This window comes from Bufo gargarizans, chromosome 3, assembly GCF_014858855.1.
Source record: "Bufo gargarizans isolate SCDJY-AF-19 chromosome 3, ASM1485885v1, whole genome shotgun sequence".
In the NCBI taxonomy this organism is placed as follows: domain Eukaryota; kingdom Metazoa; phylum Chordata; class Amphibia; order Anura; family Bufonidae; genus Bufo; species Bufo gargarizans.
In genome coordinates this window covers 71633831-71650254 of record NC_058082.1, presented here as the reverse complement: position 1 = coordinate 71650254, position 16424 = coordinate 71633831, and the positions used below count along the sequence as shown (strand labels likewise).

Sequence of the window (16424 nt, the reverse complement as noted above, 5' to 3'; positions counted from 1 at the left end):
TTGAGTTGCTAACACCATTTGCTTTAACGTCTTTTTCGTACTCCCAATATCAGAATGTACGAGTTTATCCCTATAACTAGGATTCTTCTTATTACATATCAAGGGTGGATTTTTGAACTCTTCTATGGTAGGATAAGCCTTTTCCAATAAATGCCAGTGTTTACGAATAATGTTATCGAATTTCTGGTTATAGGGATGAAACTTATGTACCAGTGCCACATAAGTTTCATCCCTATAACCAGAAATTCGATAACATTATTCGTAAACACTGGCATTTCGGGCGACCCTTTGCGATTGAAGGTTTTTTCACATGTGAATCCACCAATGTGATTTATCTGATAAAATGTCCCTGTGGCCTATTGTATATAGGAGAGACCACACAAACGATTAGGGAAACACAAATCTACTATCCACACTAAGAATCTAATGTTACCTATCCTATTCCATTTTGAACAGTGCAAACATGGGATTGCTCAATTAAGGTTCCAGGTATTGGAACAGGTTAAAAGACCAAGGAGAGGAGGAGATTTGCAGAAGCTGTGGTTGCGCAGAGAGGCCTATTGGATCCATACGTTGGATACTTTGCACCCTAAAGGCCTCAATAGGGATTATGAGATCATGCACATCTGATATAGTGTTATTTATATATAACCTTTATTTTTCAGACATCAAATATTCGCTGAGGGATCTCACACACCAGGAAATATGAAATATGATTTGTGGTAGATATACATATTGTTTGAAGGATTTTCTCTATATATACTGATGTGAAGTGTAGTTAGAGACATGAACCCTGCTGTAGTAATTCACTGATTGACATACTTGTGTGTGTTACTTACCCCTCCCACCACCTGTGCAGGTGAGGGGAGTTGGTGATGATGTCACAAGGGGAGGAGTTATCCCATTATATATACTTGGTCACTTTGTATACTTGTACCTGTTGATAAAGGCATGCTAGCCGAAACGCGTCCTGGATTGAGGACATCTTGTGATTTGATGCAATAAACCCCATACATTTGAAGACACCATTGCTGGGATTTTCTTGGAATATTCGTGGAGACCACTTCCTATCCCGTGCAACGTGCAAACTGAGTGAGTGCCGGCTGTTTTTCCTGTGGCTATTTTCAGAATAGGTCATTAATATCAAGAGCCCGAAAAACCCTTTTAAAGAGGCTGTTCATCTGGTTTGACACAGGAAATGTGGTCAAGGCAGTGACATGTCCCCTATTAGTCATGTCACTGGGTCACGTGATGCAAGGGGACACGTCACTGCTGCAGCCATGTCAGACTGGATGTTGACTACTGGATGCCAGACAGTGGAAGCCAACAGAAGAACAAAAAAGTCAGAACTCAGCATCGGGGAGCAGGTAAGTATGCTTTCCTCCTCAGGTCTGATAGGGTGCCTGAAAGCCCCCCACAGGGTGAAGAACCCATTTGGGCCTAGGCCTTCACAATGTCCCTGGCTGCCATATCAACTGATTGGCACCTCACAATTTAGCCACGGGAGGCGATCAGAGAAACCTCCAAATGGAGGGGTTAAATGACCGGGAACTGCGTCATCTCTGATCCTGGTCACTGTGGACAGGTGTCAGCTGTATACAGAGCAGGTAAATATTACACAATCTTTATCGCATTTTTAGCCCCATAAGACGCACTCCCCCCCCCCCCCAAAAAAGTGCAACTTTTGGGGCGAATGCTGCCATTTTACATCGCAGACTGTGATGTATCAGCTGGAGGGGGGAGGGGTCGGTGTCATGCAAATGCGGCGGGGCCGGTGCGGTCACTCAATTCCTTAATGCCTAAACATTTTATAATAATAGCTTTCATTGAAGTTCCGATCCCCAGCCCCATCTGTACTACTTACTAAATGTCCTGTAGCAGGCAGAGCAGGGCGGGCGGCCGGCCGGCCATAACTCACTGACGTCACGTGCCTGCGCCGCCTACTTCATTCATAAAGTAGGCGGCGCAGGCACGTGACGTCAGTAAGTTACGGCCGGCCGCCCTGCTCTGCCTGCTACAGGACATTTAGTAAGTAGTACAGATGGGGCTGGGGATCGGAACTTCAATGAAAGCTATTATTATAAAATGTTTAGGCAATAAAGCAGTGAGTGAGCGGTGGGGCCGGAGTACGGTGACATCACCGGCCCCGCCGCATTTGCATGACACCGGCCCCTTCCACAGGTTTACCATAGCTCCAGTATATTAGAGCATCTGTGGATGCCACTATTATGGGGTGGGGGATATGTGGATGGCACTGTTATGGGGGGGGGGGAGATCTTTGGATGGCACTGTTATGGGAGGTGGGTGATCTGTGGATGGCACTGTTATGGGGTGGGGGACATGTGGATGGCACTGTTTTGGGGTGGGTGACACATATATACTAGTGCCATCCACAGATCCACCCCCCATAACAGTGCCATCCACAAATCCCCCTCCATAACAGTGCCACCCACAGATCCCCCATAGTAGTGTCATGCACAGACCACCATTAGTTCAAAACTCACCAAAAGCACACCATTTGGTTAAAAATATTTTTGTCTTATTTTCCTTCTCAAAAACCTAGGTGCGTCTTATGGGCCGGTGCGTCTTATAGGGCGAAAAATATGGTATTTTTTTTTATACATATACAGATTGTGTAATACTGCCCCTCACCCCTCTCCAACCAACACAGAAATTAGCACAAATGTATGAAATAAAATGGCTGCCTGTATCATTATTCTAAAAATTAAAAAAGCGCAACTTCTAACACACATACTTTGTATTTTACAGATTTTTTTATATTTTTTATACATCTGCAAAATACAAAATATTTGTGTCAAACTAGGAATGTGCATAGGAAAGGGTGGGGCCTAAAGAGGAAGGGGTGGAGTTTACAGAGGAAGGGGTTTGGCCTTGACAGGAAGGGGTGGGTCAAATTTATATTGGGGGGGGGGGGTGCCCGAGTTTAGTCTCGCCTAGGGCAGCACAAAACCAAGATACCCCACTGTCTCTACCTGTACTACACATACTGTACTGCTCTCTACCTCTATTATTGTGTACTGTACTGCTCTCTACCTGTAATACACGTACTGTTCTGCTCTGTACCTGTATTACATGTACTGTACTGCTCTCTACCTGTACTACATGTACTACACTGCTCTCTTTCTATACTACACGTACCGTACTGCTCTCTACCTGTACTACATGTACTGTACTGCTCTCTACCTGTACTACACGTACTATACTGCTCTCCACCTGTACAACACGAACTGTACTGCTCTCTACCTGTATTATTGTCTACTGTACTGCTCTCTACTTGTAGCTCTTTCTAACATTTGTTATATCTTTGGTTTTGTTTCATCTGCATTAATTATCTGCAAAATTGTTTAGTGTCCTTTTTTGTTCCTTTTGGCATTTTGAAGGCTTTGTTACCTATTGGGAGTTTTCAATACAATCTTGGTCTACACTATTTTGAGATTAAAATTGTTGTTCCAGAACAAATTAATATTAGCAGTATGTTAAGCTGAGGTTTTCAAACTCTGAAACAAAAAATGGAGCTGTATATTATAAAATTAATCAGCACAGAAATTTGGCATTTAAAGGTATCACAGGATCCCTTTCAAGCGTAAGGTTTAGGGTTACACACATACTGCATCACATGCTCTTTCTGATAAATGGCACAAGTTCCAGCTCACACATTTTCACCAGTTTGCTGTACTGGGTTGATGAAAATAGCACTGGAGAAAATTACAAGCAGCCCCCGACAAGCTTTCAATGTGCTTCGTATACCATATACTGTGGTCTCCAACTTTGACTCCCCAGCTTTTGTGAAACTACAACTCCCAGCATTCCCTGGCAATCAAGCCTGGGAGTTGTAGTATCAGCTGCAGCCGGCCAGCAATGGAAAGCACTGCACCTGTGCCTCCGTGGACACAGAACAGAATCTATCTGTAATGGCCTTAATATCGTGTCATAAATCAGAGCATGAAATACTCCTGCATCTTCATTACCAATTACTATGCTTTTTGTGGCTGACTAGTCTTCCAATTATCAATCTTGGACATTTTCAACAAGGATTTGCCATCTGGTGTGTCTTTGCTGTCTCATCTGTTCATTTTAAGACTTTAGATTAATGCAGTATAAATAAAGAAAAGTCTATTACAAAAAGTTAACCTTCTGTTAAGGTAACCTGCACAGTCCACATAAGGCTACTTTCACACTTGCGGCAGGACGGATCCGACAGGCTGTTCACCATGTCAGATCCGTCCTCCGGCTATTTCGGCGTGCCGCCGGACCGCCGCTCTGTCCCCATTGACTATAATGGGGACGGGGGCGGAGCTCCGGCGCAGCACGGCGAAAGCCGCCGGACTAAAAAGTACTGCATGTCCGACTTATAGTCAATGGGGACGGAGCGGCGGTCTGGCGGCAAAAAGTACTGCATGTCCGACTTATAGTCAATGGGGACGGAGTGGCAGTCCGGTGGCACGGCGAAATAGCCGCAGGACAGATCCGACATGGTGGAACAGCCTGTCGGATCTGTCCTGCCGCAAGTGTGAAAGTACCCTAAGCCCTGTAATAAAATATTGATACATCCAAGTTAATACAAGGCACTTACTACGGTATTGTGATTGTCCATATTGCCTCCTTTGCTGGCTTGATTCTTTTTCCATCACATTATACACTGCTTGTATCCAAGGGTTACGACCACCCTGCAATCTAGCAGTGGTGGTCATGCTTGCGCACTACAGGAAAAAGCGCTGGCCTCTCTGGTGGCTGGGACCATGTGAGCGTGCATAGGCAGGCATGAACAGCAGTTTCCATCCCGGCCACCTCGTACCTGCGCTGCAGCGGTGGTCGGAACCCCCAGAAACGAGCAGTGTATAATGTAATGAAAAAATGAATCAAGTCAGAAAAGGAGGCAATATGGACAATCACAATACATTAATAAGTGCCTTGTATTAACTTTATCTACATTAACCCCTCCGCCGTATATGTAAGGCGGAAGTCTGGTCCCTAAACATGGCATGTGTAGCGGGCGCCATAGCCGCTAGGTTTCTGCTATTTAAAATAGCAGAGACCCGCGACACATGTATGCGATCATCCATAAGGCTGATCACAAACATTATACCCTTCAGATGTTGTGGTCAAATGTGACCATGGCATCTGATCAGTCCGTAAGCAGAAGTTGCACGCTTCCGCTCCGGTAACAGCGTTTCCCGACTGAGATCGGGGAACCTGTTACATCGCTGAAATAGACTGAAGCCTCAAGCAGGCTTCGGTGTCTATTTCACAAATATACCAATACAGGCCACTAGATGGCAGCATTGTTTTGTTATAATTCAAATGAAGTGTTCAATGATGGCTATTAGCGATTGATGAACACAATGGGCGATCTAATGATTACCAGTTATTGTCACCCAAGGTGACTTAAAAAAAGTTAAAAAATAAAAATAAGTTGTTTTTTTTTTACAAATATAAAAAAATAAAAAAGCATTAAAGTTCAAAGCACCCCCCTTTCCTTAAAATAAAAAATACTTAACCAATAAAAAAATAAACATCATGGGCATCGGTGTGTGCGAAAATGCCCATACAATTAAAATATAACAATATTAATGGCGTAACGGGGAAAAATAAAAAAAATAAAAAAAATGCCAATTTGCCATTTTTTGTCACTACCCAATAATTTTTTTTATAAAAAGTGATCAAAAAGTCGCACACACTTCAAATTGGTATCACTGAAAAGAACAGCCCTGTACACATAACTACAAAAAAGTTAAAGGGGTCAGAATATGGTTATAAAAAAAAAACCCTCAAAAGGTTTTAAAAAAAATGTCAGTATTAAAACGCAAGAAAAATTATACAAGTGTGGTATCATTGTAACCGTACTGACCTGGAGAATGAAGATAACAGGTCAATTTTACCGCATACTGTACAGTGTAAAAAAAAAAAAAGCAAAAAAAAAATATATATCAGAATTGCGTTTTTTACCAATTCTACCCCATTTGGAATTTTTTTTCAGCTTCCTACTACATGGTATGCAACCGTAAATGGTGCCATTAGAAAGTACAACTTGTCCCTCAAAAAATAAGCCCTCATAAGGCTAAGTGAATGGAAAACTAAAAAAGTTAGGACTAAGGGAAGGGGGAGAAATGAAAAACAAAAACGCAAAAATTGAAAATCTCAGGGTCCTGAAGCAGTTAAATACTTTAAAGTATAAAACTAGTACTGTAAACAAGCATTACAAGAATCAGATTTTAAAGAAATATAGTAAAACTGACCAAGGCAATTTAGGAAACAATCCGTGCAACAATGTGTTATGCCCCAGTAAAAAGGCCTGAATGCCTGAGACAATGATTGTCCCTTTGGTGTTCTCTGAATTCCTACACACTGCATCCCCACACCAGGCCCTGCACTAGGCCGAGCCGAGGTTTAAAGGGAATGTGTCAGCAGAAAATTACATATTGTTAAAACCATGTTTTTATGTTAAATATTTTTAAAAAGTGTAACTGTCATATTTATTTTTGCTAATGTGTAGGGACAGTGATAGGGAGCATTTTTCTAGCATTTTGCAGAACGCACATGGCCAGCCCTGTGATAGAAATGCCTATTCTTGTCCGCTATTGCGGAACGGAAGTACGGATGCGGACAGGACACAGCGTGCTGTTCTGCATCTTTTGCGGCCCCATTGAAATGAAAGGGTTCACATGCGTTCCGCAAATTTGTACTGTGTGATCAGCGTTAAGGGGGGGATGTATGGTTCCCCCTCTCCATATATGGCGGGTGCCCTCTTTGCACGTAAAATTGCCTCCATTCTTCTGGGAAGGTTTTCTACAAGGTTTTAGATTGTGTCTGGGAACTTTTGCCCATTCATCCAGATGAGCATTTATGAGGTCAGACACTGATTTTGGACGAGAGGGCTTGGCCGGCAATCTTCATTCTAGTTCATCCCAAAAGTTCTTCCACACCAAACTCAACCAACCATGACTTTATGGAGCTTGCCAGAAATAATCACTTGTGTTTTTGGCTTTTAAATTGGAAAGGATTTAAGGTAACTTACAGAAATACATATCGGCACTAAGTCCTGTATTACCAGATTATCTGACCAATATCTGTCCAATCAGACCAATAGTTGGTGTGTATAACAAAAGATCTGTGTGTGTAATTGGCCATCTGACCAATGATTGGTCAGAAAATCTGTTGGTGTAATACAGGCCTTAGGCCTTATTCACACAGTCAGTGCTTAGTCAGTGCTTTTCATCAGTGATTGTGAGAAAAAAACCTTATAATCTCATAATCACTGATGGAAATCACTGACCAAACACTGACTGTGTGAATAAGGCCTAAGACCCCTTTCACACGAGCGAGTATTCCGCGCGTGTGCAATGCATGATGCGAACTCATTGCGCCCACATGGAATCCTGACCCATTCATTTCAATGGGTCTGTGTCCATGAGCGTTGGTTTTCACGCATCACTTGTGGGTTGCATGAAAATCGCAGCATGTTCTATATTCTGCGATTTTCACGCAATGCTGACCCCAAAGAAGTGAATGGGGCTGTGTGAGAATCGCATTGCATCTGCAAGCAAGTGCGGATGCAGTGCGTTTTTTACGGATAGTTGCCAAGAGATGTTTTTTGTAAACATTGCACCTGCGTGATAAAAACTGAACAACTCAACGCGATCGCAGACAAAACTGAAAGAACTTGCTTGCGAAATCACGCATTTTTCCGCAACACATCCGGACCTAATCCGCTCACGCTCGTCTGCCAGGGGCCTAAAGGTGGATTTACACGTCTAGATAATTTTCCTGTCTAAAGTAGCAGCCAATCACCTGATGAACGAATGAAACGCTCGTTCATCGGGTGAAACTATAGTTCGTAGAGGCGCCTAAATTATCGTTTCTTGGCAGCAGATTGTGCGGTTTAAACAGCGATCTGCTGCCCAGAAAAAATACAGCTGTATGAGGAGCGATCGCAATAGCAATCCCTTGTGCTCACACTGTGGAGGTGATCGCTGCATGTAAATGCAGCGCTTCACCTCCACCGAGCGAGCAGCCAATTGACGGGAAGGAACGCTTCCTTGCCGACAATCCGCTGCTCTTCTGCACTTCTAAATCCATCTTAACCTTGAGAGGTTACACACACAGGACAACCTTCCTTTCTGCAAAACCTTGGAGACAGGAAAGATCACAAACCTGGGCGATTTCAGAAATATACATTCTTCTTTCATCATTAACTTTGTAATACGCCTGTAACAGAAATATCAAAATGTAATAACATGAATGAATATACAATATGAATTTATTTCTGGATTTCAATTAATCCTACCACAGTTCTTATCTCAGACTATAATGCTAATTTATTATCATTTTGCATAAAATAAAACTATTTGAAGAACAAGCTTAAAGGGGTTATCCAAGTCTGGAAATGGCCCCCCCATATGCCCAGGCCCCTCACACTGATTCTACTTACCTGGCTACCTGAGCTGCTGCTTCTCCTTGTGTGTGGATGAAAACAATGGTGTCGTGGGGGGGTTGGGGAGGGCAGCCAATGGTAGGCGGCGACGAGCCTCCCTAGCCTCACCCGCAATGCTAGGGAGGCTCATCCCCATCACCGCCTGCCATTGGCTGCCCCCCGACACTGGTGCGGCGCGGGGAGCCAGGTAAGTAGAATCAGTGTGAGGGGCCTGGGAATATGGGGGTGCATTTCCAGGCTTGGATAACCACTTTAAAGGAGTTGGCCCAATGTCAGACAGGTGTGGGTCCCACCTCTGCAAAGTGTCCTCTCCCTTCATCCTAGTAGTAGTGTTGAAAGACTTTTTCCCCCCATGTTTCTCCCCAGTAATAGTATAAGCAGCAGGATCCCTCTCACACAGTGCATGTACTTACCTTACCCACCAGCCTATACTGCTAACAGAGATCAATGCTGGAGGAGCTCACAGCAGAGCTTCCCTTTAACATTATATAGGACAGTTCACTAGGTCTCTGCCAGATAGGGAAGACTTGTGAAGAATGCTACATCAATGTGACAGAACTGGCTCTTTACCGAGTAAGATGCCAGCTTACGTTCATCCTCATCAATTCTTCCTTCTATATACTGTCAGGTCCATATATATTTGGACAGAGACAACGGATTTTAAACAAAACAATTCAGATGCAGGTGAAGTTCAGACTTTCAGCTTTAATTCAAAATGATTGCATAAAAATTTGAGGAACTAAAGCATTTTATAAACTCAATCCCTTCATTTCAGGGGCTTAAAAGTAATTGGACAAATTAAAGAATTGTGAATAAAATGTTAATTTCTAATACTTGGTTGGAAACCCTTTGTTGGCAATGACTGCGTGAAGTCTTGACCTCGTGGACATCACCAGACGCTGTGTTTCCTCCTTTTTAATGCTCGGCCTTTACTGCAGCGGTTTTCAGTTGCTGTTTGTTTGGGGCCTTTCTGTCTGAAGTTTAGTCTTTAACAAGTGAAATGCTCCATTGGGATCAGATCCGGTGACTGACTCGGCCATTCAGGAATATTCCACTTCTTTACTTTAATAAACTCCTGGGTTGCTTTGGCTTTATGTTTGGTCATTGTCCATCTGTATTATCCATTTGGCTGGATTTGAGCAGACAGTATGTCTCTGAAAACCCCAGAATTTATCCGGCTGCTTCTGTCCTGTGTCACATCATCAATAAACACTATGGACCCTTTGCCACCGGCAGCCATGCATGCCCAAGTCATCACACTGCCTCTGCCGTGTTTTACAGATGGTGGTATGCTTTGGATCAGGAGCTGTACCAGGCCTTCGCCATACTTTCTTCTTTCCATCATTCTGGTAGAGGTTGATCTTGGTTTCATCTGTCCAAAGAATGTTCTTCCAGAAGTGTTCTGTTTTTTTAAGATGTTTTTAAGCAAAGTCCAATCTAGCCGCCTTATTCTTGAGGCTTATGAGTGGCTTGCACTGTGCAGTATTTATTTTCAGGCTTCTCTTTATGGTAGATTTGGATATTGATACGCCTATATCCTGGAAAGTGTTGTTCACTTGGTTGGCTGTTGTGAAGGGGGTTCTCTTCACCATGGTAATTATTCTGCGATCATCCACCACTGTTGTCTTCCGTGGGCGTCCAGGTCTTTTTGCATTGTTGAGGTCACCAGTGCTTTCTTTCTTTCTCAGGATGTACCAAACTGTAGATTTTCCCACTCCTGATAGCGTAGCAATTTCTCGTTTTTTTCCCCTGTTTTTACAGATGAAGGATGGCTTGTTTCACCTACATAGAGAGCTCCTTTGACCGCATGTTTACTTCTCAGCAAAATCTTCAAAATGCAATCGCCACACCTCAAATCAACTCCAGGCCTTTTATGTGCTTAATTGAGAATGAGATAATGAAGGAATTGCCCACACCGGCCCATGAAACAGCCTTTGAGTCAATTGTCCAAATTATTTTGGTCCCTTTAAAAACAGGGTGCAACATGTAAAGGAGCTGAAACTCCTAAACCCATCATACAATTTTAATGTGGATACCTCAAATGAAAGCTAAAAGTCCGGACTATATGTCCATGCCCATTATATAGCTTTAAGTTGAATATGTTTTAGTAAACAGGTAAAAAATAAATAAAAATTATGTCAGTGTCCAAATATATATGAACATACGGATGTAGCACGGTTAACACATGCTTTATGAGACATGTTATCTAAACTAAATGCAACTAAATGCGTTAGGCAATTGCTTTTCAATGGTTTTTGTTTCAAGATAATGCGAGGAGTTAAGAAATTTGAGTTAAGAGTGTGTGTGATACCCCTGCTACATCCGTAACTAACTGTATTATTTATACTTGTACTATCTGTACCGAGAAACTTATGAGCAAGGCAGGAGGACACAAGGGCTAAATCTGCAGAAAACAAGTCAGAAGTGAACGTGTTTTCTTTTTTGCAAAGTTTAAAAATTTCAGCCATTTCTTTGTGATATCTAGGAGACAACCAATATAAGGTTGTCCACAATCTGTCCCCTCCTTACATCTCTTACCTGCTTTTCTGCTACATCCCCACACGCAATCTTCCCCATACTCTGGAACTCACTACCCCAGCACATCCGACTCTCCCACAACATCCAAACCTTCAAAAGCAACCTGAAAACCCACCTTTTCGGGAAAGTCTTCCACCTAGCATGCAGCCACCACACAACCAGATGGGCAGCTCTTACCCTCACCTACTGGGTCCTTCCCCTTTCCTTTGTAGACTGTGAGCTCTCAAGGGCAGGGTCCTCTCCCTCTATGTACCAGTCTGTTAATAAGTTCATGCTTATTGTACTTCTCTTTTATATTATGTCTGTATACCTCCTCTTTGCTCAGTGGTATTAACCCCTTGAGGACATCAACTGTACATGTACGACTCAAGTCCGTTCTTTAAAAATGCTGTGCTCTCAAGCAGCTGCTAGAGCTTCCGGCTTTCTGCTGTTTCGAGCAGCAGTCACCCGGGGCTAAATGTCTGTGATCGGCGATAATGCAGATCACAGACATTTAACCCCTCAGATACCATTGTTTATTCCTTCCGGTAGGTTTGGTCCCTCTGAAGTATCCGAAGTTACCACAGCAATAGTTTCTATGAAGCCCCGAATTGCAGTCTATGGGACCAGCAATCTAGCGACTGCATGTTGAAGTCCCCTCCTTTTTAAACTGCTGATCAGCGGGGGTGCTGGGTGTCAGACCCCACTGATCAGATATTGATGACCTATAGGTTTTTTAAATAAAAAAATAAATATAAATAAAATCACCCCTCTTTTCTCTCAATAAAAATAAACAAAAAAAATACAATTTGCACAGCCAAATCCTAAAACACCCATGCTATTAAAATCAATACAGATTTATCCCATACCATAAATGTTGTAATGAAAAAAAAAAAATCAAAATGGCAGATTTGTTGCTTTTTTGGCACTTCCTCTCCCAAAAAAAAATAACAAAAAGTGATCAGAAAGTCATACATACCCCAAAATGATACAGTATCAATAAAAAACAACAATCACCCTGCAAAAAAATGTGCCCTGACAAAGCTCAGTAGAAGTAACAAAAAAAAACTCTAAGTTCTTAAAACACAAGAAAAACTATATAAATGTGGCATACTATCATCATACTGACCTGGAAAAGAAGGGTAACAGGTCAGTTTTACCTCCTAAGGAATTCCAGAAAACTGTGGCAGAATTGCATTTTTTTCCCCCCAATTTCCCCCCATTAAATTTTTTTTTCTAGCTTCCTATTAAATCGCATGCAATATAAAATGGTGCCGCTAGAAAGTACAATTTGTCCCACAAAAAAAATTGCCCTCATACGGCTATGCGATTGGAAAAATAAAAAGTTATGGGTCCTGGAAGGCAGGGAAAAAAACTAAATGCAAAAATTAAAAATTGCCCTGTCCTCAAGAGGTTAATAACTCTTTCAAATAAATAATAACAATTTTCCATTAGTAATTTTCAGGATACACAACCGGAGGCGAAATTACAACTCCCAACATGCGCTGACAGGGGAATGTTTTTATCGCACATCAGCTGACGCTATGCACTACACATAAAATCTCCTACCTTTGCTTCTTGATCTATCCGGAGTTCAAAATCTTTGAGCTGATTTTCCATTAAGATCTTTTCCTCCTCCAGACGCTTAAGATATTGGTTTAATGCTCCCTGTAAGTCCAACAAGAAAGGGCATTAGAAGAAAAGGAAGCCATTTTATGCCTGAAGGGCCCTTTACACAGGCCGAGGAGCCACCAGATAATGGGCGGTTGGCGATCTTCTGGCGGTGTACGTGTGCCGCCGATTACCCCATAAAAGAGGAAAACACTCGTTTACCGGGTAATTTGATTGTTTGTGGAGGCACCTAAATCATCATTTCCAAACAACGAGTCTGTATGTGGACGAGCGATGGCATTGCTGATCACCACTTATCCCCATACTGGGGAGGAGATCGCTGCATGTAATAGCAACGGTCTCCTTCACTGACAAGCAGGCGATTGCCGGGGAGGAACGCTTCCCCCCTGACAATCGCCTGCTGTATCGTCCCGTCTAGAGGGACCTTAACTCTGGGTTCAGACCTGAGCGTTCGGAAACGAGCGCTCTGTATGCGCGATTGTACGGGCGTTTACAATCGCGCATACAGAGATTGGCGTTCACACATTGTCGCGCGTTCCCGAATTTCTATGTGCGGGAACGCGCGACAAACACCCAAAAAAAAGCTCAAGCACTTGTTTGAGCGTCGGGCGTTTTACAGCGCGATCGTACGCGCTGTAAAACGCCCAGGTGAGAACCATTCCCATAGGGAATCATTGGTTCTTGCCTGTTGTGCGTTTTACAGCGCGTAGGAACGCGCTGTAAAACGCTCAGGTGTGAACCCAGCGTAAGGGTTTGGCCACACGGTCAGGTTTCCTGGTGCAAATTTGGAAGCCAAAACCAGAAGTGAATAAAACATTTTTTTTTTTTTAAGTTGTATCTGTCCTTTATACTTTCTCTCCTTTTATGATCTACTCCTTTATTTTGGCTTCCAAAACAGCATCAGGAAACGTGACTGTGTGGCCGTGCCCTAAGAAATCTCTGCACATGTGCCAACTGGATTGCAGGGCACAATAAATATACAACTAACTCTCTGTACATTTGGCAAATTAAGGGGGGGCGGGGGGTTGGTTCTATGACATGTGCTATAGAAACCCTTCCTAAAGTGCAACCCCTCAGCTCTCCTGACTTTGCATTTTTATTTATTTTTTTCAAATTTTCTTTTAGAACTCAGTGTTGTGTTATTCCTCTGTTATTCCTCCTGGAAATGAAGTGTGAATAAACAACTGCGTGTTACCAGTCTCCTTGTCAATAGGGTGTCCTCCTATGTAGTGTGACTGACTGTGCTGGGACACAACCCATTGACAAAACAATTGGTAACACTGAGCTGTCAATTTATTCATACATTTCCAGTGTGCTCCAGCCTTGTTATTTTATGGGGATGGAAGTAGTTAATAAAGCTGACATGTCAGGAGAGGTGACAGCTATGCTTGAAATTACTTTTACTGTATTAGGCTAAATTCACATGGCCGTTGTTTTGCGGCTCGGGTGTGGACCTATTAAATTCAATGGAACCGCAAAAGATGCAGACAACACTCCGTATGCACTCTGCATCTGTTGCTCAGCGGCCCAGCAAAAAAATTGAATATGTCCTGTTCTTGTCCATTTTGCAAACAAGAATAAGGCTACTTTCACACTTGCGTTCGGAGCGGATCCGTCTGGTGTCTGCACAGACGGATCCGCACCTATAATGCAAACGCTTAGATCCGTTCAGAACGGATCCGTTTGCATTTTTATTTATTTTTTTGTTCATGATAGTGCAAACGGATCCGTTTTGACTTTACATTGAAAGTCAATGGGGGACGGATCCGTTTGAAAATTGAGCCATACTGTGTCAACTTCAAACGGATCCGTCCCCATTGACTTACATTGTAAGTCTGGACGGATGCGTTTGCCTCCGCACGGCCAGGCGTTCAGGTGTCCGCCTGCTGAGCGGAGCGGAGGACAGACGGAGCCAGACTGATGCATTCTGAGCGGATCCGCATCCACTCAGAATGCATTAGGGCTGGACGGATCCGTTCGGGGCCGCTTGTGAGAGCCTTTAAACTGAACTCACAAGCGGAGCCCCGAACGCAAGTGTGAAAGTAGCCTAAATAGGCATTTCTATAAAGGGCCGCCTGTTCCGTAAATTTAAGAATGCACACGGGCGGCAACCGTGTTTTGTGGATCCGCAATTTGCAAAACGCAAAACACAGCACAGCCGTGTGAATGTAGCCTTAGGGTACTTTCACACTAGCGTTTTTCTTTTCCGGTGTTAAGTTCCGTCACATGGGTTCTTTACCGGAAAAGAACTGATCACTTTTATCCTAATGCATTCTGAATAGAGAGCAATCCGTTCAGGATGCATCAGTTCAGTCCCTCTTACGTTTTTTGGCCGGAGAAAATACCGCAGCGTGCTGCAGTTTTCTCTTCGGCCCAAAATACTGATTACTTGCCGGAATGCCGGATCCGGCATTAATTTAAATTGAAGTGTATTAGATCCGGCATTAAGTGTTCCGGCAAAACGGATCCGGCATTAAGTGTTCCGGCAAAACTTGCGCAGACCTTTAAAAATGCAAAAAAATAATAGTACCGGATCCGTTTTTCCGGATGACACCCAAGAGACGGATCCAGTATTTCAATGCATTTGTCAGACGGATCAGTCTTACAAATGCCATCAGTTTGCGTCCGGATTGCCGGATCCGGCAGGCAGTTCCGGTGACGGAACTGCCTGCCAGAATTCTCTGCCGCAAGTGTGAAAGTGCCCTTATTAGGATAAATCATAGTGACCTACATGAGATGTGATGGGACATGTTAGGGACGGAAGGTTTGTCATTTTTGGGGGGCTGTGTCATGATATAAGGGAGGCAATGAGAGCCTCAGACGGACAGGTCATCAATAGTAAAGAAAGGTGATGTATCACTGCCGCACAGCCGGTAAGAACTCCAGGAAATAATATCTATTTAATCAATTTATTATACATACAATCCCAATAATGAGATAACATCTGTATAAGTTACTAGGAAAAGACACAGTAAGGCTACTTTCACACTTGCGCTTGATCGGATCCGTTCTGAACGGATCCGATCATATTAATGCAGACGGAGGCTCCGTTCAGTACGGATCCGTCTGCATTAATAACTTAGAAAAATTTCTAAGTGCGCAAGATGCCTGAGCGGATCCGTTCAGACTTTCAATGTAAAGTCAATGGGGGACGGATCCGCTTGAAGATTAAGCCATATGGTGTCATCTTCAAGCGGATCCGTTCCCATTGACTTTACATTGTAAGTCTGAACGGATCCGCTCGCCTCCGCACGGCCAGGCGGACAGCTGAAGGCTGCAAGCAGCATTCAGCTGTCCGCCTGGCCGTGCGGAGGCGAGCGGAGCGGAGGCTGAACGCCGCCAGACTGATGCAGTCTGAGCGGATCCGCTCCATTCAGACTGCATCAGGGCTGGACGGAGGCGTTCGGGTCCGCTCGTGAGCTCCTTCAAACGGAGCTCAAGAGCAGACCGACGAACGCTAGTGTGAAAGTAGCCTAAGGCCTCTTTCACACGAGCGTGGCGGATTAGGTCCGGATGCGTTCAGTGAAACTCGCACTATTTTGCAAGCAAGTTCACTCAGTTTTGTCTGCAATTGCGTTCAGTTTTTTCTGCGCGGGTGCAATGTTTTTTGATGCGTTTTTCAGGCGCGTGATAAAAAAAACTGAAGGTTTACAAACAAAATCTCCTAGCAACCATCAGTGAAAAACGCATTGCATCCGCACCTGCTTTCGGATGCAATGCGTATTTCACTGAAGCCCCATTCACTTCTATGGGGCCAGGGCTGCGTGAAAAACTCAGAATATAGAACAGTGCTGCGTTTTTCACGCAGCGCAGAACTGATGCG

General features: G+C 43.5%; 1 protein-coding gene across 1 annotated transcript in view; it reads right to left on the bottom strand.

Moving 5' to 3' along the window:
- Positions 1 to 16424, bottom strand: part of LOC122933202 (coiled-coil domain-containing protein 169-like) — a 53581-nt gene that overhangs the window by 16072 nt on the left and 21085 nt on the right. Inside the window, exons 5-6 of the mRNA XM_044288045.1 lie at positions 12539 to 12637; positions 8173 to 8226 (exon numbers count right to left, since the gene is read on the bottom strand). Coding sequence (XP_044143980.1) covers positions 8173 to 8226; positions 12539 to 12637 — 153 coding nt within the window. The remainder of the gene's footprint in view (positions 1 to 8172; positions 8227 to 12538; positions 12638 to 16424) is intronic.